At 39.8% G+C, this 24,698-nt stretch overlaps 4 protein-coding genes across 5 annotated transcripts; all 4 read left to right on the top strand.

The window, feature by feature from the left end:
* The first annotated feature begins 399 nt into the window (after nt 1-399).
* LOC111226889 lies at nt 400-2,464 on the top strand. Its single transcript, XM_022752196.1, has 5 exons — nt 400-459; nt 604-1,299; nt 1,405-1,530; nt 1,610-1,653; nt 1,771-2,464. The coding sequence occupies exons 1-5, from the start codon at nt 405-407 to the stop codon at nt 1,888-1,890; spliced, it is 1,041 nt and encodes a 346-aa protein (XP_022607917.1). The 5' UTR covers nt 400-404; the 3' UTR covers nt 1,891-2,464.
* A 4,659-nt stretch (nt 2,465-7,123) lies between these two features.
* LOC111226887 (immunoglobulin kappa light chain-like) lies at nt 7,124-14,359 on the top strand. Of its 2 annotated transcripts, XM_022752192.1 has the most exons (6): nt 7,124-7,184; nt 7,301-7,990; nt 8,550-8,672; nt 8,764-8,792; nt 9,240-9,333; nt 13,742-14,359. In XM_022752192.1, exons 1-6 carry the CDS (start codon nt 7,130-7,132, stop codon nt 14,005-14,007), a joined length of 1,257 nt encoding a protein of 418 aa, XP_022607913.1. In that variant the 5' UTR covers nt 7,124-7,129; the 3' UTR covers nt 14,008-14,359. The 2 variants fall into 2 exon arrangements, with proteins under 2 accessions (XP_022607913.1, XP_022607914.1); XM_022752193.1 differs by lacking the exon at nt 8,550-8,672.
* A 2,020-nt stretch (nt 14,360-16,379) lies between these two features.
* LOC111226929 lies at nt 16,380-18,818 on the top strand. The gene is made up of 6 exons (XM_022752237.1): nt 16,380-16,885; nt 17,059-17,400; nt 17,537-17,578; nt 17,674-17,784; nt 17,912-17,946; nt 18,561-18,818. The coding sequence occupies exons 1-6, from the start codon at nt 16,825-16,827 to the stop codon at nt 18,681-18,683; spliced, it is 714 nt and encodes a 237-aa protein (XP_022607958.1). The 5' UTR covers nt 16,380-16,824; the 3' UTR covers nt 18,684-18,818.
* Nucleotides 18,819-20,723: 1,905 nt separating this feature from the next.
* LOC111226930 lies at nt 20,724-22,934 on the top strand. The gene is made up of 6 exons (XM_022752240.1): nt 20,724-20,776; nt 20,946-21,287; nt 21,433-21,474; nt 21,570-21,680; nt 21,794-21,828; nt 22,777-22,934. Exons 1-6 carry the CDS (start codon nt 20,731-20,733, stop codon nt 22,897-22,899), a joined length of 699 nt encoding a protein of 232 aa, XP_022607961.1. The 5' UTR covers nt 20,724-20,730; the 3' UTR covers nt 22,900-22,934.
* Nucleotides 22,935-24,698: the final 1,764 nt, after the last annotated feature.

Here is a 24,698-nt window from a genome sequence, read left to right as displayed (position 1 = left end):
TAACCAGAGGGGGTCTTAAGAAGAGGTTGATAAAAAAGACCCGTATTGCCACCTATTGGATGACCAGCATTACCAAGTTGTTATACTTTTTTTGCCTTTTCTGTACTTTTAAAGAAACTAAATATTAACCAAGCATGTAGAATAGAACCCAAAGTGAGATCAGTACAGTGTTACATGAGTGAGGATGAGCATTCTATTATATTTTGGCGATTTTAAATCTAATGCCAAGTTGAAAAGTAATTCATAGATCTCTCATCATGGAAAACTAGGTGGTAGTGAACATGTGATCATGTTTCTTTAACAGGACATAGTCATTTCAGATTGGCCAATCAAACACAGTCTTGTCTGTGAAGAGGGAGAAAAAAATCAAGACTCTTTTCAGTCCAGTCAGCTATTTGAACACGATGACTTCTCCAGAGTTGGTTTTATATGTGGCATGTTTGTTCTTGTGCAAAATGGGTGAGTTTTTTTTTTTCTTTGGCTGTTCTAACTTTTATAGAGTTTGGTCACTCTAGGTGTGATTGCTTCTTATTTATTCAAAACCTTTCATAGTTATCATGAAGAATTAATTTTGTGTTTGCCTCATCTCTCCTGTCACTGCAGCTCAGATGAATGTTCTTTCCTCATCTGTTCGCCAAGAGAGTGGTTTTATATCAACTCATGTTGGCCGAAGTATAATTTTGCAATGTTTCTATGACGACGGGGTGGTAGCAAGGTATTACTGGTACAAGCAAACTTTGGGAGAGAAACCGAAGCTCATCTCTAGCTTCTACACGTATAATAAAAATGGCACTTTTTATGATGAATACGAGAACAATCCACGCTTCACACTGGACACTGGAACCGGTAAAAATCATTTGAGGATCTCAGATTTACGCACGTCAGACTCAGCTACTTACTACTGTGCAAGTAGCCATTCAGTAACATTTGAATTTGGGGAAGGAGCTACTGTCAGTGTACAGGGTTCAGGACTGATCAGTCAAGCTTTGGTCCATCAGTCCGGATCTGAGACCATCCAGCCAGGAGGCTCTGTGACTCTCAGCTGTACAGTACACACTGGGACCTGTGATGGAGAACACAGTGTTTACTGGTTCAAAGACTCTGAAGAATCTCATCCAGGACTCATTTACACTCATGGAGACAGGAATGATCAGTGTGAGAGGAAACCACAAACACAAACCTGTGTCTACAACTTGCCGATGGAGAACTTGAACCGTTCTCATGCTGGGACCTACTACTGTGCTGTTGCCTCATGTGGACACATACTGTTTGGAGATGGGACCGAGCTGGACTTTGAGGGTGAGTCACTTTCTAGTAGAAGTTGTTTGAGCTGATAAATACTTATGATTATATTATAATTAAATGGAAGATGAACACAGCCTCCTCATGTCTGTCTCTCTGCAGATGAGGGGGATTCTCTTGTACTGGTGTATTTCTTGAGCAGCGCCTTGGCATTCACTACCATCCTGAGCGTTTTACTGGCTTTCTTTATGTACACGATAAGTAAGAGAAACGGCTGCCATAATTCAGGTAAATGCTATTGTTCGTATCTATATTGTGTACTTGCTGAATATGACATCATAGAAACGCGCTTTCCACTGTTTTTCAGGATCTCGTGCAGGATTTCCAGCTTCTTCCACAATGAATGCAGAGGTACTTTCTTTCTGTCTGTAGATTCGTACATTCAAAATGATTCCAATGCAAATATTTCTTAAATGCAGTATATCATGCGCCACATTTTGATTTATTGTTTGATATTGTCGTTACCAGAGTTGCAAAGATGAAGAAAACCTCCATTATGCTGCTTTAAACGTAAAGAAGTCCAACAGATCGAGAAGACTAAGGGGTGACACAGAGGATGGATGTGTGTACTCCAGTGTAAAGCGGTGAAGCTTTGTCTCTGTGACAGGGCACGGCTTTAATTATGTCGTTTCAAGTGCTTTGCCTTGTTATGAACTAACTGCAGAAGCTTTTCCAGTGACAATATATGAAGATTTGAGGTGCACGTGAAAGATTTTACACTGCAGGCTGCAAAATGATGGATGAAGATAAAGGTGTTTGCAGCCTTGGAAAAAGGCAAATAATGAGTGTATGTTTATAATCATTAATGCTGCAATTGAATTTGTAATTGTGTTGATTACAAGCCGCAAACCTTTTGGCATGTGCTCACTGGCGTAGTGATAAAATCTCTTTATGGTTTTGTAAAGTTTCGTAAATGTGTGCGTGTGTTTATGTGTGTGCGTGCACCCACAAACCTATAAATGTATTTATATATTTCTCTGCTTTCATGTCTGTGAAACATTTTGCAAACTTGTTTTTGAAACGTGCCTGATAAATAAAGTAAAGATTATTAATAAAATAAGATAAGTCAGAGTTAGGAGAAGAAATCACACATTGTATTTCCCAGAATTTAAAGGCATGAAGAGGGGATTTTCAGCGTACGACGACAGCTGCATTATTTATTTTTTATGTGACACGGTCAGTTCTCATAATTGTCCTCGTACAACCACACATATTACGTATATCAATTAATGGAAAAACTGCACAAAATCATAGGGTTTGGGAATATTTATGTTCCTCATTAAATGATACAGGTTATATTGCAAATTGCTGCCGTGCTGTGTTGGTGTACTTGGCAGGTTTTTTTGCCCGGGACTTTTGCTGCACGTCATCCCCTCTCTCTCTCTCTCTCTCTCCCTTGACTTTCCTGTCCATCTCTACCGTTGTTACAAAATAAAGCAGAAATGCCATAAAAACAATCTTTAAAGAAATATACACATGTGGTGAATACAACATAGCAAGCTGAGGCTAATCTCCTCTGCTGTACAAGCAGAGGTCATCCACTTTTCAATGATTTTTGAGACGCGATACGTCTCTCAATCACCACGTGATTCTTCTTAAGGGACAAAACTGGACATCACGGTTGGCAGTGAGCATGTGATCAGCGCCGACTTGTTGACCAATCAGTACAAGTCTTATTTTTTAATTCATTCGGCACAGCAATTTCGACATGAGGACATCTGCAGAGTTTTTCTTCTATCTGACATGTTTGGTTTTGGGTTAATAAATAAGTGAGTTGTGTTTCAGTCCTTAGTTAGTACAAAATATTCCTTTGGTTTTTCCCTCCCTGAGCTGCAGTGGAGGGAGTAAAGAGAGAAATTCACATGCATTTTTGCACAGAACAGGGACTTTTGCATTTTGTGTTCCATCCATCATGTTTCATGTTAGTCATGTTGCTGCCGCAGAGGTCTGCACACTCACTATGACATCTGAAATGAAACCACAGCTGCTGAAAAACCACATAAAGTTCAGCGTCTCAGCAGCCAATCAATGTTCTGCAAGTTGAGGATGATGAACCAATCAGCCTTGACGGACGTGCTGGAATGTAGGACAAGTTGGTGCTGGTGAAATCTGCTCCGTCAGTGTAGGTCAGACTGCTGTGACAGAAGAAGCAGAGCCAGACAAGCAGATGAGATGATGCTGTACTTTCTAGTTGTTTTCCAGCTCCCAAAACCCACCTGGAAGCTATTCATGAGCACCTTCACACACAAAGCCAGTGAAGCTCGGAGATCCACCTAGTGTGCGGTACAAATTTACTGCAGGGAAGAGACTGTAGCTCAATTTGCTGATGATTTTCATCATTCAATCAAATCTGAGTGTATCAGCAGCAACATGTGAAGACGCTGGAGCATACATCTTCTTCGTCTTCGTCTTTGTCTTCGTCTTCGTCGTCTCCCGCTTATCCGGATCCAGGTCGCGGGGGGCAGCAGCCTCAGCAAAGAGGTCCAGACGGCCCTCTCCCCAGCCACTTCCACCAGCTCCTCCGGGAGAATCCCGAGGCGTTCCAAGGCCAGCCGAGAGATATAATCCCTCCAGCGTGTCCTTGGTCGGCCCCCGAGGCCTCCTCCCGGTTGGACATGCCCGAAAGCATGGAGCATACATGTGGGGAGTAATTCATTTAAAGTGATAGTCTGGGTTATTTAACATGGGGTTGTGTGAGGTACTTATCTACAGTCAGTGTATTCCCTGCAGTAGATTGAGATCAGCACACTACCAGTTTAGAGAAGCAGCAGGAGCACCGGCACAGAAGCTGAGCGATGTGCTGCCGTAATCAAAACGAGTTTTAGCCGCTGTTCACCCTGTACGCGGCGAACTTTATATAACCGTGAGTCCACATCCAGAAACACTCGGATGACACAGCTGCTGTGGCGCGTATCAGGAACGCGCAGGAAGAGGAGTACAGGGATCTGACGATGGCCTTCAGTGAATGGAGCGACAAGAACTGCCTCCTTCTGAACACCTCCAAGACCAAGGAGATGGTCGTGGACTTTAGGAGGTGTAGGCCCACCCTTCAGCCAGTCAACATTCGAGAGCAGGACATCGAGGTGGTGCACACTTATAAATACCTGTGTGTGCACCTGGACAGTAAACTGGACTGGTCCCTGAACGGATGCCATTTCCTCAGGAAGCTCAGGACTGAGAAGTTCAGGAGAACCTTTGTCCCCACGATCATCAGGTTGTGTAACACCTCAGCCAACGGCAGTGCCTCATGGCCTGGTCTGTCAAAATCAGACGAGAGGCTCAGAGCCAACCACAGGCTATGTATTCTAGCCCCCAGTTTCCCCTTCCCTTACCATCTTTTCATTAAACAACCTTAAACCCGCTCACCTTGTCTGTCTGCTGCTTTTGGGTCTAATGAAAATACTAAAACCGTCACAGAGGATCAGAAGAATGTTCCTGTAAGTTTCCCTGAAAGGTTCCCAGTGCGATTTTAAACCTCTGTATGTGTCTGTGGGACTACTGTCCCATGAGTGGGTTTCAGTTTTGTTTATCTCCAGCACGAGTACATGAATGTGAACACACATTCAATAGTGTTACACTCTTCTACTAATCTACAAATATATGCTGTCACTCACCAGTAAAAACGGGGAAGTACGAGACTGCAAGCTCGTACACATGAAAACACGTTTGCTATGCTCAGGATCCTAGGACAATTCATTCACCTCACAGTGAGCATTTCCCGTGGGGACTATTTCTTCAGAGTAAAGTAGTTCCAAGAAAAGTTGGTCAATGTGATACCAAAAGTCATTTTTCAAAGCTTTGAGCAGCTCAAATGAAATCTGTGAATCTCAAGGAGCAGTGACAGCATGAATCTCAAAGATGCATATCTCAAAACCTCAAACCCTAAAACATAAAGTGGTCAGTGAGTGACTTGAGTGAACTGACCCTTTAATTTAAAGTGAGGACGTCATCATTGACAGAAAGTCTGTTGCTGAAGACTAAAGTAAGTAGTCACTATTGGTGGTGACAAAATGAAGCAAGCAGAAAGTCACAAAAGTAACACTGTGAATAACAAGAATATCACTAAGAACTCTGTAATTTCAGAATAAAAGTAGAAAGTAACTGCAGTTTGTTAATAAAACAAGGTTCAGCTGAAAACTTGTATCAAAGGCGCAGTGGGTGTCTAAAGTAAAATGTATATGCTAAAGGCCACCACAAAAAGATTGTCATCTACAACAGCAGTGGATGCAGACATTGATATGTAAAGCTCAAAAGTCCCTTTTGATCTATTATTACCCTCTTCTAAGCGGAAACGTAAGTGGCTCTCTAGCCAGCTCTCAGCGTTTGACTTTTGTTTTGACTTCTGTGGTGACAAGGGTGTGAACTACTGTGTACGGGTTTCCACTGGTGGAAACTTAACTCTTTCGCTCAAACGCAGGAAGACTGGCCTGTGGCCTCCAGGCCACAGTGCACAGCAGCTCGGGCAGAAAGTCAAGAGCAAAAACAAGTCATTGTTCAAAGGCAGCTGTGTAAAATTCAGATAACGTGCTGTGCACACACCAATTTGAAATACAAGCCCCCACGACAAAAGAACTGAAGGCTCATGTAATGAAACGTAACCTGGAGGACATCAGATCTGCTGTGATGCCTGTCGACATGTTGACGCTCCAGCTCATGAGTACTCAGTGGTTATGCCTACATTATTACCTGAGTACACTGTGTTCATTACTATGTTATTACATGTTTACTAAGTGCTCATGAGTCGGTGCACGCCCATCTTCAAACTCATTTTGATCTCAACTGCACACCTGTAAATCCCATTGACAAATCTGTCCATATAACCCCCCCTGCCATAGTACTCCAGACTCAAGAGCCCCTCTGTGGGGGTTCCTCCTACAGCAGGTGTCTCCAGGAGCACATTTTGCCATGACATACACACACACACACACACACACGAGGACTCACAAGGTGAAGACAGTACCAGCCCCGATGTCACAGCTGGTGATAATGCAGGTAGGTAAGAGAGCGAGAGCCATCTTATGTTAACTAGTGCTCTCCTCTATAACAGTTTTAGTCATCTAATGTTCATTAGAAATTTTGGAACAAAACAGTTATTATATCATCTCTACGCCCACCAAAATAAGAGGCTGTCTTTGGGAGTTCACAAAAAAAGTGTTGCAAACATCTACAACAAATCAGCACAGTTTCTTGGCAATGTCTTCCAATCACCAGGGCAGCCATTGCCATAAAAACCACACATGCCTTTATATACAGTTAAGTGTAAAATATATTTCATATTCCTTTTTGCCTGAAGTTTTGTCACCAAATCCCAAAATGATCTCATTTTCCCTGAGGATAGGTGCTCACTGTGGTCACATGTCACATCTTACATACTCTATATACACATTAGTAAGTAATATAGGTTGAAGCGTGATGTAAGTTATTAAAGTGTTCAGATGTCTATTTCATTTTAATATGACCATCAAGCCATTCGTTTATTGCCAACATTTACCTGTTAAACACTTTGTATTACTGATACTTTGGACTTTTACTTTGAAAGAAATGTCCTGAACTACTGATCAAGCTGCTGAGTCTCTATCTTAAAAGTCATTATTTCAAATACTTTACGTCTACATATATATTGCAGGTTGTTATCAAATCAACAAATAGTGATGTTGATCAAGCTCTTCTCAAGGACAAAAAATTGCCAGGGTAGGCGGCACTGATCATGTGTTCAGTGTTCCCAAAATAGGATGTTCAATCTGATTGGCCAGTCACACTCAGTCTTCTCTGTGAAGGGTGGAGAACGTAAAGAGATTCAGTCATTCATCTCAGCATTTGAAGCACGATGACACCTCCAAGCTTTGCTGTGTATTTCACATGCCTATTCTTGGCAAATATGGGTGAGCTTTGTTTTCGTGACTGCTTGTTGTGTGCTTTAAACCATGTTTGCATGTTTTCATGCTTTCTGTAATCCAGATGAATGACTTGTGTATTTGCCTTGTCTCTTCTCCTGCAGCTCATTTGACAGCTATGAAAAAATCATCATTACATTTTGAATCAGCTATTGTTGGGGACAGTGTGACTTTGCAGTGCGTCTGTCAGGAAAATGAGGCAGTGATGTTTTACTGGTATAAGCAAACTCTGGGCCAGAAGCCAAAGCTGATGTCTACATTCTATAAACATAACAACAACGGCACCTTTACCGGTGAATTTAACGATCCACGTTTCTCACTGTACACTGGAAACAAGGAAAATAACTTGAGGATATCACATTTGCACATTTCAGACTCAGCTACTTACTACTGTGTACGTAGCAACTTATATGAGTTTGAATTTTGTGACGGCACGACTGTCACTGTGCAAGATTCAAGTTTGAACGTCCAAGCTTGGGTCCATCAGTCAGGGTCTGAGACCATCCAGCCAGGAGGCTCTGTGACTCTCAACTGTACAGTTCACACTGGGACCTGTGATGGAGAACACAGTGTTTACTGGTTCAAAGACTCTGAAGAATCTCATCCAGGACTCATTTACACTCATGGAGACAGGAATGATCAGTGTGAGAGGAAATCTAACACACAACCACACACTTGTGATTACAACTTGCCGATGCAGAGCCTGAACCGTTCTCATGCTGGGACCTACTACTGTGCTGTTGCCTCATGTGGACACATACTGTTTGGAGACGGGACCAAGCTGGACTTTGAGGGTAAGTAACCTTCTACCAGGGGCTGCCCATTTGACAAATAGTGTGTCTTTTAGGTCTATCTTAATACAGCACTTAACAAGAGTTATTGGTGTAATAATTCCTCATGCCCACAGTGGCCATTAAGCAATTCCTTCCTGGCGCTATTTCACTGAATGTTGTAACTGTAAGTCCTTGTTTCCATCAAATATGCATTTCAAGGGGGTGACTTGATGGCCAAATGATTAGGGCGCCTACCACACGGATGGGCTCATATGCCGTGTGCAACGACCCTTTTTTGCATGTAATCCCCCTTCTCTCTCTCCCTCCACTTCCTTTCTCCACTGCACTATCCAATAAAAAGTCATAAAATGCTGAAATAAAAAAAAAAAAATTCAATATATGCATTTCAAAGTTCAGCCAAGGCCGATGTGAGGCTTCACATGTCAATGACCCATAAACCATTCAGTGTACAAATGAGCATGTCAGCATTGTTTGAAAATATCTATTTATGTCCTTTAATCATCACTAAGATAGAAATCTAAAAGCTCTGTTATGTTTCCTGGTGTCCAACTCTCTGCAGATGATGTGAGCTCTGTTGTCTTGGTGTACTTCTTGAGTGGAGCTTTGGCGCTCACCTCCATCCTGGTTGTTTTTTTGGCGTTCTCAGTTTACAAGATTTACAAAACAAACTTCCAATGTACAGGTAAATGTTACTATGTGAAGATGAAAGCAAGTGCTGAGTGAAAATCGCATTTTAATAACAGGACTTTTTATTTTTTGTGTCTCATAATCAGACTCAGCGACCTCTACTCCAAATACAGAGGTATGTATCATTTCCTTATGAAAAATAAAGAATTTTTAGAAGATTTTTTTCTTTTCACGTTGGCCCGACATAGGCCCAGCAAAAAAAAAAGAAAAAAAGAAAAGTGTCAGGGCTTGTGTGTATATCATAGGGGAACATTTGTGTTTTCATTGTTTCAGTTTTGGCTGCCACCAATTAGATGTCAGTTTTGTGTTGATTTTGCTGATATACTTCGGTTTATGACTGTTAAACAACACTGTGTTATCTTTGACACGCCTTAAACCTAAGTTAACAAAGGTTAACTATGTTGTTTAAGGTGTTATTTTAAATCAATGCACACAGATGATTAATTTGAGAGTATGAATTCATCTTTTTCTCCATGACACCTGCCGGGTTCTGTGCATGTCTCTCCTGTGCTGTTTCTTATACTATATATTAATAATTAACCTTTTTATCTTTTATCACCAGTTATGTCAAGATGCAGAAAACCTTCATTATGCTGCTTTAAAGGCTCCTACGGTCAACAGATCGAGAAGACAGAGGGATGACGCCCTGGGTGAATGTGTGTACTCCAGTGTGAGGCAGTAGAGCTGGACGTGTTTCATCTCTTCTTCGTTGGAATTATTTTTGAATCACCAGCATTTCTGTCAATATGATTTCACCTACATTTGCCTTTAAATAAACTAAGCTCCTCCATTTAAAAAAAAAAAAAACCCCCACCTGTCTCCTGTTAGAGGGCCAAAGTCGTCACAGAGTAACCACAGAACATTGTTTGTGGGTTGTTTATTCTACATGTTTCCACAAACACAGATGTGCAAGAGGCTTTTTATAACCTCTGTGCAGTTGACAGTAAAAAGAGAAGATCTCAGACGCTGTCATGTTTTTGTCTTTGTCTCTGTGGTTTCCAGGAGACTACATCAGTAGACTGAGGTCGGTTTGTTGTCTGTGCTACCAGTCACAGACAAACTATATTCAGACAGGTGAATATGAAATTAAACTATCAGGGAGAAAGTCATTGAGTCAGTGTGTGTGTGTGTGTGTGTGTGTGTGTGTGTGTGTGTGTGTGTGTGTGTGTGTGTGTGTGTGTGTGTGTGTGTGTGTGTGTGTGTGTGTGGTTTCAAATGACTTTACAGTAGATTAGATAAAATCTTTGTGGCTTTTTAGGCTCAGCGCATTCAGTTCGCTGTGGGCCTGACATGACAGAAATCTGCTTTGAGCTTGCGCAGCAGTCGGTGTTAACGCGTTTACACGCCAGCAGAGAAGGCTGTGATGTCAACTGCAGGACTTCAGTGGTGCAGGTGTGTGTCCACCCACTGACCACAGATATGATTCGCTAGTGTAGCAAAAACAAAATGAAGGATGGTTCACATCATGCAAATAGAAAACAACAGGAGGAAGGCGGGCCCCCCAACTAAGAGGATCTCTAATAGCCACAGATTTATTGTGATGTTTCGATATAAAACTTAAAAAATTGTGTTACTACTTTAATTTCCATGCACTCTGCAATAACAGGAACAGGATTATTAACAGTAAGACACTAACGGTTTAAGTGCAATTTTCAGTCCAAGAAATTCTTGATGTTATAAGTTTTAGACTCATATAAGTATGTGAGATCTGTTAATTCATTATACAAAATAATACAAAAGTTTGTTTTCAAAATCTAAATTAAATACCTTATTCATTAATCATTAATAATAGTATTGTTCTTATATGTAATTAGTGCAGTTCCTCCAAATCATATTTCAGTATTGAACCTTAATTTTTTCCTTTATAACAGACTGAAGTGTGTTTAAAGCGTGTGGACTAGGTTTCTGAGGCTGTTTTGAATATAATTGAAGGATGTAAATGTAAATGTAAATGAAATTTCAGGCCGCATTTAATTTCATACAGAAATGCCAGCAAAACTATAAATCCTGAATCATCCAAATTAAAATTTACTTTGTTTATAATTTAAGGGAAAAACCAGAAACTACCAATAACTGATTTGAACTAACTGTTATTTAACACTTTGAAGTTTGTCTTATAAAATATAAATGTAGTACAGATGAGCTGTAATAAATATTTTAAATAATTAAAGAATCTAAATTAAATGGCTGAGTTAAATAGTGGTGAGATTAAAAAAAAAAAGTGCTGTATTTCTTAAAGAAAAAAATCAATAATTCCTCATTGACAGCATAACATTATGAAACACTACAACAAACTAAAAACAAAACCATGAAAATTATTACTGTACTTTCTGTATTTCTATGTTATTTATAAATAAACAAATTAAATAGTTGTTGCATGCAAGATTTCAGTTTATCCAGAGACACAAATATGAACTAAAACAGACATTATCTGCCCTTCAAAGAATAATTATACTGAAATAATGTGTGTTGTGAATATTCATGTCCAGTGAAGAATGAATTTTTTGCACACATTTGTCTAATCTTATTGACATAAAGAGATATGTGTATGGTGCAACTATCAAAGTAACATTTCTTCCACGAGTCACATGTTGCAGCTTCATCACAAGAAACAGGCCAAACCTTTCAGTGTCAGCGTAGCATTCTTGTGGTCAGCAGTCAGAGAAGAGATCTTTCTGTACATTGGTAGAGTTGGGTCACGAGCACGTGTCTAAGAGCCTTTGTGTTTGTATGTAGGTGGTTTGAGGCAGGAAGTCCTCATTTTGTTGCAAAGAACCAGTGGAACTCCACCTGTGAAGACTTTCAGTAGATCACAGAAATGTATTTTTATGATCAAACTACATGTTTAGAAGTTCATTGATGTTCCACAACACAGTGTGTTTCTTTGTGTGTGTCGCTCTCTGATGACACAGCTTGTGAAGAGAAATCACAGATGTTATGTGGCACTGTGGTTAGCGAAACCTAAAGTCATGTTTATGGGTTGATCAGACAATAGATTCGTGGAGCGCAAGTGTCGAGGTGTTCTCAAGGTTTTTTTGGTCTCTTAACCATCAAAGGTGCATTTTCCTGACATGCACAATGTTTCAAAAAGTCAAGTCAAGTTTATTTATACAGCACATTTCATACATCAGGCGTAGACTCAATGTGCTTCAAGATAAAAAGCAGAAATAAAAGACATACATAATGAAAACATAAAAGATAAGAAGGTATTACAATAAAAGGGGGAATATAATACAGAGATATTCTAATTATTATAAGAAGAGAATCATAATAATAATACGGATAAAAGCAAATAGGGAATGATGTATTCCACTATAATTCCATCCATAAGAAACACAATGACAGAATGAATGACTACTTTGGTAATGAGATTCAATTTTTTTCTTTAATAAAACACAGGGCTCTGTGGTCTATTTTCTGTCAGTCTAGGTTCCTTGATGTGAACCACTGATCTGAGGAATCTATCTCGTGTGTGCTCATTGAGTATGTCAATAACGTTAGGAGGAGCTAAGCCATTCGTTGATATATATTAACAATAAATGATGATAAATGGCAGTCTTGGAGATGTTAGATATGTGAGCATCCAAAATCACACTTTTCTGGCATGTTGACACGGTTTTACAGTCAGAGGACTCAACAAACAGAGAATCTGGTGCCTCATAGCATTTGGACCTATTAAAAGAATCTGTTTTGTCCTCATTTTGCTGTAAAAAGTTTTGGCCATCCAATATTTGATATCTATATGAAAATACTGTTGAAATACTGTTTGCTGAATGATGGACCAGAGTTGGAGCATATATAAATGGCAGTGGACCATGAATTGACCCTTGAGGGACTCTGTATGGAATGCTGACTTCATCTGATTCAAACTTACCAATAGAAAAAGAGAATGATCTTCCATTAACATAAACTGTTTTGATGTGTCAACCCACTGTGGTAGTGCCCCAGCACAAGGTGAAAGAACTGGAATTACTTGTGTTGATGGTATGTTTGAGCTAACGTGAAACACAGATTAAGATGAGCCCAGATTTTACCAGCTCTTAGACATGTAAACCAAAAGACAAACCATTACAAAGAACACGAGGATCCCAGTTCTAATGATGGAGAGCCAGACAAAGATACTCATCTGTGCCATTTGGTCTTTAACATAATCTGTGACAAGCAACTTGCTTCCATTACCAAACAGTATCTCCCCACAGGAGGCCACAGCACAGTAGTAGGTTCCAGCATCAGAGGAGCTCAGGTTCTTCCTCTGCAAATGGTACACACAGCTCTGTGAAGGAGACCCCGGTGTAGAGACGTGTTTACACTGACTTTCGTGTGTGTAAAGAATTCCTTGGTCATATCCATATCTGAACCAGTAAACACTGCGATCCCCATCACAGTTCCCAGTGTGAACTGTACAGTTTAAAGTCACAGAGCCTCCACGCTGTATGGTCTCAGACACTGGCCCCTGGACAATTTTCTGGAGTCTAGCCTCTAAATCCAAAAGCAAAAAAAAAAAGTTATAAAAGGGTTAAAAAAGGTAAAATACAAGTTAAAAAAATAACTTATAAAATAAGTTTTTACATATATGTATTATGAGTATTAGCCTCTTTATTTTAAATCCAGTTTTTTTCTGGCTGATGATAAGACTGTATGAACAGGGGGAGACCAGGGACAGCTGTAACATGGGATGGTTGTAACACCTTGAATTCCTCTAGGCAGAAACAGGCTGGAGTGATTACACTCATTGTGCACATGCTCAGTTAGATTATCTTCTTGCTAACAATTAAAGAGCCACATTTGAAACTCCCAGAGAAAGTTATCACCAGAAGTTTTTTTTTTTTTTAGGTAAAATGTAACGTTTCTATCAGATGTATTTTTTGGAAACTGCCCTGTGATCAAATGTCTAGGAATCCAAACAAGTATTATTAGAATCACTGTTTTTTTAAACTAAACACAGAAATTACTAGCATGTGTCAAAGTAGCAGTCAAGCTAATTCACATGAGGTGAAAACATGGCTGGTGATACTTGGACGGTTATAATGCCTTGCTACAACCATCCCTGAACCAAGTTGTCAGTGTCTTTCAGTGCAATGAATGCCGTTGTGTGGACTACAGGGCCAGCACCCACTGTGGCAACAGTGGCATCCTACATGCCACTTGCAGCATCCTCCCCTGTCACACCATGTGTGACTGAGCCATCATCCTCTGCTATGGATACAACCTTTTCACACCATTCGTCCACATCCAAAAGCTGGACCAAGAAAACAGACAACAAAGGGGAGGAAAAGAAGAGAAACTGCTGTCCTTATGGATACTCCAATGAAAAAACAACTGGAGGCTGAGAAAAGCAGGTCTAAAGCTAAAAGAAAAATGAATTTCAGCTCAAAAAAAAAAAAAACCCAAACCCAGGAAGAAGCAGAAAATTAAGGACTCATCTGATGAAGATCAATTCTACATTGTGTGCCTGGAGAGCTACTCCAGGTCAAGGGAGGTCTGGCTCCAATGCTGGTCCTGTAAAGTCTGGGCACACAAGGACTGCACAGATGGAAGTGACGTTTACGCTTGCCACCACTGTAACTCTGAGTGATTCCATCAATGTGGACTACCTAAGTCTTCAAATTCTTTCATTTTGATTTCATGTTTAAACGTTTCTGAGGATGTGTATTGTACCCATTAAAAAATTTTCTTGCATTATAATTTGACAGCTTCCACTTTTCATTATTAAGTAATCATCAAGTAATCATTGTTTCGAAAAAGAATTTAGTAATCAAAACAACGTGAATGATAGATAATCCTTTTCATTTTGAGTATTTAAATAATTAATTAATTATGTATATTTTCGACATGTTACGACTGTCCCTGGCATGTGTTACAACCCCTGTACACTGTTGTAACAGTGGAGTGACCGTATTTAATCAATTTTGCAACTAGTTCATATTTCCACTTCAATACATTATTTCAGTAGTTGACACACTGAAGTTTATAATATAGATAAACAAATTGGCTATCCATGTGGAAATGGTTTTTATTTTATTGGAAAAACTGCAAAAAGTGTTACAACCGCCCCTGGTCTCCCTATATTTCAAATTGCCTACAACTATCAAGTGTGTTATTTTCTAATTCATATTTACTTGTTTAAACACTTTATTATTTTTCTGATACTTCAAGGGATTAAAGAAAAAACTAAATTATTTTGGATGCAACCCTCTACCAATTTCTACAGTTTCTGCATTTCATCTAAAGTCAAAGCCAATGAAATAAAAAAAAAAAAAAGCACAATACCTTTGACACTTAAAAAGACCCCTTCTCCAAATTCCACCATGTTGGAGTGTGAGCTTCCACAGAAGTATGTGGCTGAATCTGAGAGGTGGACGTCAGAGATGTGTAAATGATTTATCATTTCCTTCATCTGTACAGAGAAACGAGGGTTCTTCTCCAACCAGTGGAAGACTTTGGAAGGTTTGTCGTATTTGTAAATCGTCGACAGGAGCTCAGGTCTGCTTCCTAAGGTTTGTCGGTACCAGGAGAAGTGCATCGACACTTGGCTGTCATAGAAGCAATGTAAAGTCACATTGTCCCCAACACTGGCAGATACAACACGAGTGTCTTGTTTGACTTTTGCCGACTGGATCACAGCTGACAGGTGAACTGGTTCAAAAGCATATAATGTTAAAGAAACATTAGCTGGTATTCGTTTCTTTTTTAGCAGAATTAGAATCACAGACTGAAATTATTATATATCACAGGACTTACATACTCCACAGAAGATTGTATACAGGTGCATCGTCTCTGAGGTCTTGAGAACTGAATGTCTTGAGCACAAGCGCAAACAACAGCTTTAAAATGAGGTTACACTTGATTGGCTGCTAAGAGGGTCAGCGTGTGGTGCTGTCTCGGCCTGAGTAGGAAATGAATTTGTTTGGCTCTACCAGGCTGCTGAAGTGTTTCATAAAACACTTAACCCCCGCCAAATGCAAATGGGTTTTTCTTTTAAATCACTAAACATTTGACTATTTGACTACATGGACGGGTTTGGTGGGATTTGTTTTTAGGAAAGCTAAGTTCACAGCATACACAGCAATGTCATTTCAAATGCTGGATTTAAGAGGTGGAGTTCAGAGCATGTGTTCTGGTAGACAGAGTTATGTAGCGCCTTCTGGGGGGGGGGGAAACTTTACACTACAGGGGTTCAGTTGATAGATTGGGAGAGTAAGATCTTGGAGAACCAATTGATAGCACAAGAAGAGGGAGAGTGGTAGTGTGCACATGAACAATGGCTTGTGTGTGTCTAGTAATAGAAGTTGTGGGTAGTTGTAGTGGTGGTCTGTGACAGCATTTGGTCTGCATGAGAGAAACCCCCTCCCTCTATCACTCTGCTTTTGATATTTAACAGGGACACCACAGAGCATTTGATGACCACTGGTGTCCCACAGGGCTACGTGCTCAGCCGACTGCTTTTCACACTGTTCACACTTAGCAGCTTACATCATTCACATTGAAGACAGTGTTGTGGTAGATCGTATCAGTAACTATAAGGAAACAGAGAGGAAGTGAAGAGTTTGCTTGGGTGGTACAGAAAAAAAGACCCGACCCTCAGGGTGTATGAGACAAAAGAGATGGTTATGGACTGCAGGGAGAAGCAGATTGACCATATGCTTTAGCAAGTAGTTTCTTGGGGTTGAAAGAGCCAGTGTTGCTGCCTGTGATTATACCTCTCCTAGTTCTGTAGATCACTTATTTATCATTTTTTTATTATCATCGAACACAGTATTATTTTTTTTATTTTATATTGGCTTCGAAGACATCCTGATTGATTGTTCTGTCCGTATTGTTGTGTTGTCCGTGTTTTGTGTTTTTGTACCTCGGCTGAACAGGAGAACATTTAGTCCAACAGTTTACTTGTATATGGATAAATGACAATAATACTGAACTTGCATGTCTGACTGTCTGAGCTGCTATACGCGACTGTTACAAATTAGATGAGGGTACCTTCATGATGATTGTTTAAATCTTGACAAACCTCTAAAGAATTATGGTCTGAAATTGTTGTTGGATCATGTACACATATCAAAGTGGTGAAAGATTAGAGCCGCCTTGCATGAACTATTCAATACCCCGCCCCTTTCCAAAGACACAACATAAAGTGCTCTTGCTGTGACATGGTTATGCGCACAATGAGGAGCTTCACTTTAATAACAGCTTTACTTCTCTACAGCTACAGTAAGTACTGCTATTAAATTATTCGCAGCAACAAATAAAATGTTGGTCACGCTTTTACCCAGAAACCTTTGATTTAAACATGCAAATTCATGAGTGTTGAATTTATGAAATGTCTTATTGTTAGTTTATCAAACGAGGAGTAAATCTCTTGCTGTCTCTGCTGTTTGTTTCAGGCTGGATCTCTGTCTCGGTGTCTCAGTCTCAGACTGTGAATGTCCAGTCTGGTGAAGACGTCACACTGCTGTGCTCCAACATTTCCAGAAGTCCAACTCAGACAGACTGGTTCAGACTGGTCAACAGAACCAAAGCCAGCTGTATCTCCTCTATGTACCAGTCTGAAGATGAAGCTTCATTCTGTGTTGGATTTCAAAATAGATTTGAAATGAGCTCAAACATCTCCACTGTCTTTCTGAAGATCAAGAAAGTGGATGTATCTGACTCTGGACTGTATTTCTGTGGATTTTACAAAGGCGTACATACAGTCATCGCTGATACAACACATTTAAATGTTCAAGGTAAGACTGTATTTAAGTCAGTGTCTGATTGTATTTACACTATATCTCAAATTTATTATCACAGTAAAGTGAAAACAGCACAAAGACAAACTAAAAACAAATACATGTCAAAAAATTGAATCTAGCTTTTTCACAGGTGATAATGAATCTGATTATGAAGAGGATTGTAACTCTGAAGGTAAGGTTCCTGTCTCTCTGTTACCATGGGGTGTATCATTTCAATGTTAACCATGTCTAAATCCACCAGAGCTGAATCTATCATCTTTATTGTAGAAGTGCCTGGTGGAATGACAAACCTGATGAGTGTGGTGCTGGGGGGTCTGACTGTTTTCCTCACTATAGTGGTCATTGTTCTGGCTGTTAAAATCAGGAAACTTCAAAAAGGTACAGGTGATTTATAATTTATATTATGCTGCACATGCCCTTGTAAATTGTGTCAATGTGACAGAAAACTCCACATTAAAGTATCGGTAATAATTAACTTATCACACTGTTGTCTTTTGCTACATAGCTGTGAATGAAGAGCCACAGCCAGAAAGAAATAAGGTAAAACAATGTTTTTCAATCATATAAATCAAGGTTTCTGTCAGTTTCCAACCATTTTATCTCAGTTTCCATATGTACCGCCAAAGATTCCATGATGCTACCATAGTCCTGCGAGTAGCATCAAACAGCACGTTCAGGCAAACAGAAAGTCATGCTAGTCCTCTTTAAACTTTATTAATATTAGCCCTGTTACATAAAATTCAACATTAAGAGGAGTTTTACATTTTTGAATGTGTTATTGCTCCATTAAATGTCTTAAATTAGATTTTAGCTCAATTATGATTATAGGACTTCAAGTGTTTTTAAATGATTCTGTTATGGTACTACCCAAAAACCTATGGGATTCCATTTGTGCCAAAACTATGTCTACATGTGCACTGTCTATATCGACTGAACATTTGACAACACATTTGTCTGTCTGTTCAACTTTGAACAAAACTTTTGTTGTCTTGTTACACTCTCTTGTTCTTCGACTATGTTGTGCATATCGTCCAGAAATTCTGGCACAAATAGAACCCCATACAAATCCACCAGTTTCAATAATTTTTGGACATGCAGCTACACTGTGTGTAGTTTTTTTACATCATTATGTGACTCTAAATATTTTTTTACAGAATCTGGGCTCAGGTGACCTAAACTACGCAGCTCTAAGTTTCCAGACCAAACCAAAAAGAAACCACAGGCCTGCATCACAGAGAGAGCTGGAGACCAATGTTGTGTACGCTGCCACCAGATAGACTCAGGGAACCACTGGAACAGCAGCTCAGAGAGGAGCTCAGGCTTTATCATATTCATCTACTGTTGTGGTTTTGTGCGTGTGTGTGTGGTGGGTGGAAGGACTCAATGACAAAAAATAAACGTTTTTTTCTGTTTCACGGTCAAAGTCTGTGTCGTTCTTCAGTTTCCTGTTGTCTGAGAGGAACAGAAGCATACTTAATGTGTGATAGAGGAGGAGTCAGAAAGGACTCTGATGACTGTCAAACTGACTTATAGAGAGAATGAAATGGGCTGTGGGGGGAGGAGTGAGCGAGATACACACCATTTGGTGCACATGAAGAGACAGTACAGTGTGGTCTGGAAGACTTCAGCCATGACCACAAACACCAGAGGACTTGCTCTTCTCACAGAAAAGGAAACTGCTGTTTATCACTCTCATCTGACTTTGTTACATCACTCCACTCCTCATCACTTCACACAAACTGAACCACTTTACATTCACATACTAACAGGTGTTCTCATAATCCAGATCAGAAAGGGTAACAACAACAAAAACCATTTAAAAAGAAGTAGATTGATACAGAAATTTGTTGATGGGTTTGACCAGGACAGATCTGACCATCAACAGAAAAAACTCCACTCCATCTTTAGAATGAACCCATACAATGCATCCATAGAAAGCGGTGTCAGTCAGTGAAAATATGATGCTAGTGGGCCCTTGGTTTGTTTTCTTGCCATATTACATGCCATCATACCAGACTCTTATGGATGTCAGGGGTCAACGGTAACTGGACCCAAACACAGACAGGACAAATGAGTAAATGCAAAGAAGGAGTTTTAATAAACACAAAAGTCCAGAAACTTACAGAATGCTGAAGAAAAAACTGAAGTAGATGCAGGAACATAAAACTTAGAAAATCCAAACCAAAGTCATCTAAACGATGGATAAAGCTCAGGAACAATCACAAGGAATCTTTAGAGGAAACTCAACAGGAGGAAAGCAGAAGAACTGACAAAGAAAACTGCGAGCAAAGAAACTAAAAACCAAGCAGCAACCTCCAGGGCTGAAAAATGAAGGGCTGAAAACTGCAGTTCCTTTAATGGCCACTTGAGGCTGGCTCCGAAAGTGACTCAATCTCCATAGACTCCCATGTTAAAATGCCCAACTTTACAGCAGAAATGAACATTTTTACACCCTGGTACAAAAAACAGTTTTGGTCTCTATAGCTAATTTCCTCCTTCATGACAACTGCACAGGAGTGATTTTTTACATAATTCACGTGTTTACATTTTATTGAGGCTTAAAGTTATGCAGAATTGAGGGCGTGGTCACTTTGAATGACAGGTGGGTGAGTGTATGTTTGCCAAAAACTATCATGCACTGAAGTATCAGCTTCACAGGCCCCACCTCTTTGTTCATTTTTGGATTAACTGGGAGTAAGGGGCGGAGTCAGACACTGCCAAGATGGTGACAGCTGTGCAGCTCACTCTGAACTTCAAAACCGCTCTTCAGAAACCTGTAGGGGACATCATAGAGGTTATGTCTGTCTTTATTTGCATTCTATGCTAAATACACACAAAAGGAGCAGCTAACAAAACAGAGGTGTAACACATCAGGGTGGGGCAGGCAATCACAATAGCTTGAAACTGGACAAAGACAAGAAGTAACACAAGCAGTGGACACATAAGGTAAGTATTTCAAAATAAAACAGGGTATAAATCAAAGTCCAGAATACTGCAGGAGTCACTGAGCAGTTGATCCTTATGATTCTGCAGTTCCTTGTGGCAGCGTTTGTCTCTGCATTTGACTCTACCGCAGAAGTGACATGGTACCTTAAGATAGTGACTCTCCTACCACAAACTTTCCAGTAAGGTCATTTTTCAAATTTTATGTTATTGGACATTTGCTGGAGCTAAGATAGAGTGTTTATGCAAAGGCATTGCATTATATTGGCTGGTGAGTGTGACGAGCAAGAGGAAAAACTAAAGACACTCCGCCCCTCCAAACCTCTTTATATGAGCTCAGTGGTTCAAACAGTCTTTGTAGCGACACAATTAAATGCAACAATGAGGAGCTTCACCGTGGTAACAGCGTCATTTCTCTGCTGCATGAGTAAGTACTTCAACTGTTTGAACTAATGTAACTGATGTAACCAGTATACCACCAGAGTTTAAACTTGCATATTAGAGTTGAGTTAATTGTTGCTGTCTCCTTATCACAGTAACTGTTACATTATACACTCAGAGGTAAAACTCTTGTTGTGTCTGCTTGTTTGTTTCAGGCTGGATCTCTGTCTCAGTGTCCCAGTCTCAGACTGTGGACGTCCAGTCTGGTGAAGACGTCACACTGCTGTGCTCCAACATTTCCAGAAGTCCAACTCAGATGGAGTGGTTCAGACTGGTCAACAGAACCAAAGCCAGCTGTATCTCCTCTATGTACAAAGCTGAAAATGAAGCTTCATTCTGTGATGGATTTCAAAATAGATTTGAAATGAGCTCCAACATCTCCAATGTCTTTCTGAAGATCAAGAGAGTGGATTTATCTGACTCTGGACTGTATTTCTGTGGATTTTACAAAGACGCACACACAGTCATCACCGATACAATACATTTATATGTTCAAGGTAAGATTGTATTTAAGTCTAACCTCTTTCAGAGATGGTAATTTCTCATCATATTTACAGTACACTGTGTCTCAAATTTATTTACAACACAAAGACAAACTAAAAACAAATACATGTCAAATAATTGAATCTAGCTTTTTCACAGGTAATAATGAATCTGATTATGAAGAGGATTGTAACTCTGAAGGTAAGGTTCCTGTCTCTCTGTTACCATGGGGTGTATCATTTCAATGTTAACCATGTCTAAATCCACCAGAGCTGAATCTATCATCTTTATTGTAGAAGTGCCTGGTGGAATGACAAACCTGATGAGTGTGGTGCTGGGGGGTCTGACTGTTTTCCTCACTATAGTGGTCATTGTTCTGGCTGTTAAAATCAGGAAACTTCAGAAAGGTACAGCTGATATATAATTTGTTGTGAATTGTTTCAACATGATGGAAACCTCCAAATTAAAGTATGCGATCAATAATAATTAACTAATCAGACTTTTGTCTTTTGCCACGTAGATGTGAATGAAGAACCACAGACAGAAAGAAACAAGGTAAAACAGTTTTTACTCATATAAACCAGGGTTTCTGTCAGATACGTTGTTGAGTCCAGTTACACTGACAGGACCAGTAAAACCTTTATAGATTATTTGAGCGATGCCACGAACCACTGTGTGGGCTTGATACACCCGATTGTCATGTGACAGTGACTATTCTTGCTCTAACAACATTATTGCCTTTCATCAACCCAAGGCTGGTGGGACAACGAGGCATTTTAAACAGATCTAACCAGATGTCTCTGGTGAAATTTTCAATCATTTTATCTAGGTTTCCATACGAGCCTCCAAAACATCACTGATGCTTTGGCCTCACAACTGAGGCCCAGTGAGATTATTATGCACTGCCTAAAAACCTGTAAACTATAGGTTATGGTCTAAGAGGTGAATTTAAACGGACGACTGGTGTGTTAATGATTTTTGTCACATAGTCCTGCAAGTGGGAACAAACAGCAAGTATAGGCAAGCAGGAAGTCATTGTTATCTTCTTTAACCTCAAATAATATTAGCCTTGTTAATTCCTATAAGATCTAACATTGGTTTAGGTCATTAAGATGAGTTTTATCATTTTGAACTGTGTAATAGTTCCATTAAAAGTCTTAAATTAGATTTTAGCTATACTATGACTAGGACTTTAAATGTTCTAAATGATTCTGTTTTAGTTCAACCCACAAATCTATAGGGATCCATTTTAGCCAAAACTATGTCCACATGCAAACTGTTGACTGAACATGTGACAACACATTTGTCTGTCTGTTCAACTTTGAACTAAATTTTTTGTCATCATGTTACACTCTCTGTCGTTTGACTCTGTTGTTGTACGTGTCATCCAGAGGTTTTGGCACAAATAGAACCCCATACAAATCCACCAGTTTCAATGACTTTTAGCAGAAATGAAAGTTCCACTGTGTGTAATACATTACGTGACTCTCAATATTTTTACAGAATTTGGGCTCAGATGACCTGAACTACACAACTCTAAGTTTCCAGACCAAACCAAAAAGAAACCGCAGGCCTGCATCACAGAGAGAGCTGGAGCCCAATGTTGTGTACGCTGCCACCAGATAGACTCAGGGAACCACTGGAACAGCAGCTCAGAGAGGAGCTCAGGCTTTATCATATTCATCTACTGTTATGGTTTTGTGCATGTGTGTAGTGGGTGGAAGGACTCAATGACAAAAAAATAAATCTTTCTTTCTGTTTCTCGGTTAAAGCCTCTGTCGTTCTTCAGTTTCCTGCCTCTTGTCTGAGAGGAAAAAAAGCATGCTTGGTGTGCGATGAGGAGGAGTCAGAATATATAAGAAGAAGCAGTGAGAACTAACCTGTTGTTTAGGACAAATTAAACTCTCCTTTGGCATTGTAAATAATTAGCTTTTAATTACCTTAAATAAAGGTTAAACAAAGACAAAGAAACAGGAAGACTTCAGCCATGACCAAAAAACACCAGAGGACTTGCTCTTCTCACAGAAAAGGAAACTGCTGTTTATCACTCTCATCTGACTTTGTTACATCACTCCACTCCTCATCCCTTCACACAAACTGAACCACTTTACATTCACATACTAACAGGTGTTCTCATAATCCAGATCAGAAAGGGTAAGTTAAAATATAGAGTTAGACACAGTGGAACCAGTTAGAGAACAATTTCCATTTAGCACAAAGCATCAGTACTCATTACTGGGAGTCTAACAAATGCAGTGACTGGAGAGGAAGAAACCATGTGCCTCCATTTCTGTTTGTTAATGTGTCGCTACATGAAACGGGTTCATAACTGCAAGATCCTACAACTGCTTTTCATGGAAATGGAAAAACAACCGAAAGCATTTAAAAAGAAATGGAGATTGATACTGAAATTTGGGAAAGTTGTTGCTGTTGGTGGGTTTGAACAGGACAGATCTGACCATCAACAGAAAAAACTCCACTCCACTCCATCTTTAGAATGAACCCATACAATGCATCCATAGAAAGCAGCGTCAGTCATGAAAATATGATGCTAGAGGGCCCTTGTTTTGTTTTCTTGCCATATTACATGCCATCATACCAGACTCTTATGGATGTCAGGGGTCAACGGTAACTGGACCCAAACACAGACAGGACAAATGAGTAAATGCAAAGAAGGAGTTTTAATAAACACAAAAGTCCAGAAACTTACAGAATGCTGAAGAAAAAACTGAAGTAGATGCAGGAACACAAAACTTAGAAAATCCAAACCAAAGTCATCTAAACGATAGATAAAGCTGAGGAACAATCACAAGGAATCTTTAGAGGAAACTCAACAGGAGGAAAGCAGAAGAACTGACAAACAAAACTGGGAGCAAAGAAACTAAAAACCAAGCAGCAACCTCCAGGGCTGAAAAATGAAGTGCTGAAAACTGCAGTTCCTTTAATGGCCACTTGAGGCTGGCTCCGAAAGCGAGTCAATCTCCACAGACTCCCATATTAAAATGCCCAACTTTACAGCAGAAATGAACATGTTTACACCCTGGTACAAAAAACAGTTTTGGTCTCTATAGCTAATTTCCTCCTTCATGACAACTGCACAGGAGTGATTTTTTAAATAATTCACGTGTTTACATTTTATTAAGGCTTAAAGTTATGCAGAATTGAGGGCGTGGTCACTTTGAATGACAGGTGGGTGAGTGTATGTTTGCCACAAACTGTCATCCACCTAAGTCTCGTCTTCACAGGCCCCACCTCTTTGTTCATTTTTAGACTAGTTGGGAGTTAGGGGCGGAGTCAGACACTGCCAAGATGGTGACAGCTGCGCAGCTCACTCTGAACTTCAAAACTGCTCTTCAGAAACCTGTGGGTGACATCACAGAGACTATGTTCGTCTTTCTGTGCAGTCTATGCTAAATACACACAAA

This window comes from Seriola dumerili, unplaced genomic scaffold (assembly GCF_002260705.1).
Source record: "Seriola dumerili isolate Sdu_G_001 unplaced genomic scaffold, Sdu_1.0 BDQW01000167.1, whole genome shotgun sequence".
Classification (NCBI taxonomy): domain Eukaryota; kingdom Metazoa; phylum Chordata; class Actinopteri; order Carangiformes; family Carangidae; genus Seriola; species Seriola dumerili.
The sequence above is the reverse complement of the archived record's forward strand: the minus strand, read 5'-3'. Positions and strand labels throughout refer to the sequence as shown.

What these genes read in the sequence shown, in the direction of transcription:
- LOC111226929 (XM_022752237.1), top strand. Translation starts at nt 16,825, where the DNA reads ATGGTTATGCGCACAATGAGGAGCTTCACTTTAATAACAGCTTTACTT. An exon ending in TTTACTTCTCTACAGCTACA is followed by an intron (nt 16,886 to 17,058) that starts GTAAGTACTGCT and finishes TGTTTGTTTCAG; the next exon opens with GCTGGATCTCTGTCTCGGTG. An exon ending in CACAGCCAGAAAGAAATAAG is followed by an intron (nt 17,947 to 18,560) that starts GTAAAACAATGT and finishes ATTTTTTTACAG; the next exon opens with AATCTGGGCTCAGGTGACCT.
- LOC111226930 (XM_022752240.1), top strand. Translation starts at nt 20,731, where the DNA reads ATGAGGAGCTTCACCGTGGTAACAGCGTCATTTCTCTGCTGCATGA. An exon ending in AATACATTTATATGTTCAAG is followed by an intron (nt 21,288 to 21,432) that starts GTAAGATTGTAT and finishes GCTTTTTCACAG; the next exon opens with GTAATAATGAATCTGATTAT. An exon ending in CACAGACAGAAAGAAACAAG is followed by an intron (nt 21,829 to 22,776) that starts GTAAAACAGTTT and finishes ATATTTTTACAG; the next exon opens with AATTTGGGCTCAGATGACCT.
- LOC111226887 (XM_022752192.1), top strand. Translation starts at nt 7,130, where the DNA reads ATGACACCTCCAAGCTTTGCTGTGTATTTCACATGCCTATTCTTGGCA. An exon ending in CCTATTCTTGGCAAATATGG is followed by an intron (nt 7,185 to 7,300) that starts GTGAGCTTTGTT and finishes CTTCTCCTGCAG; the next exon opens with CTCATTTGACAGCTATGAAA. An exon ending in AACAAACTTCCAATGTACAG is followed by an intron (nt 8,673 to 8,763) that starts GTAAATGTTACT and finishes TCTCATAATCAG; the next exon opens with ACTCAGCGACCTCTACTCCA.
- LOC111226889 (XM_022752196.1), top strand. Translation starts at nt 405, where the DNA reads ATGACTTCTCCAGAGTTGGTTTTATATGTGGCATGTTTGTTCTTGTGC. An exon ending in TTTGTTCTTGTGCAAAATGG is followed by an intron (nt 460 to 603) that starts GTGAGTTTTTTT and finishes CTGTCACTGCAG; the next exon opens with CTCAGATGAATGTTCTTTCC. An exon ending in GACCGAGCTGGACTTTGAGG is followed by an intron (nt 1,300 to 1,404) that starts GTGAGTCACTTT and finishes GTCTCTCTGCAG; the next exon opens with ATGAGGGGGATTCTCTTGTA.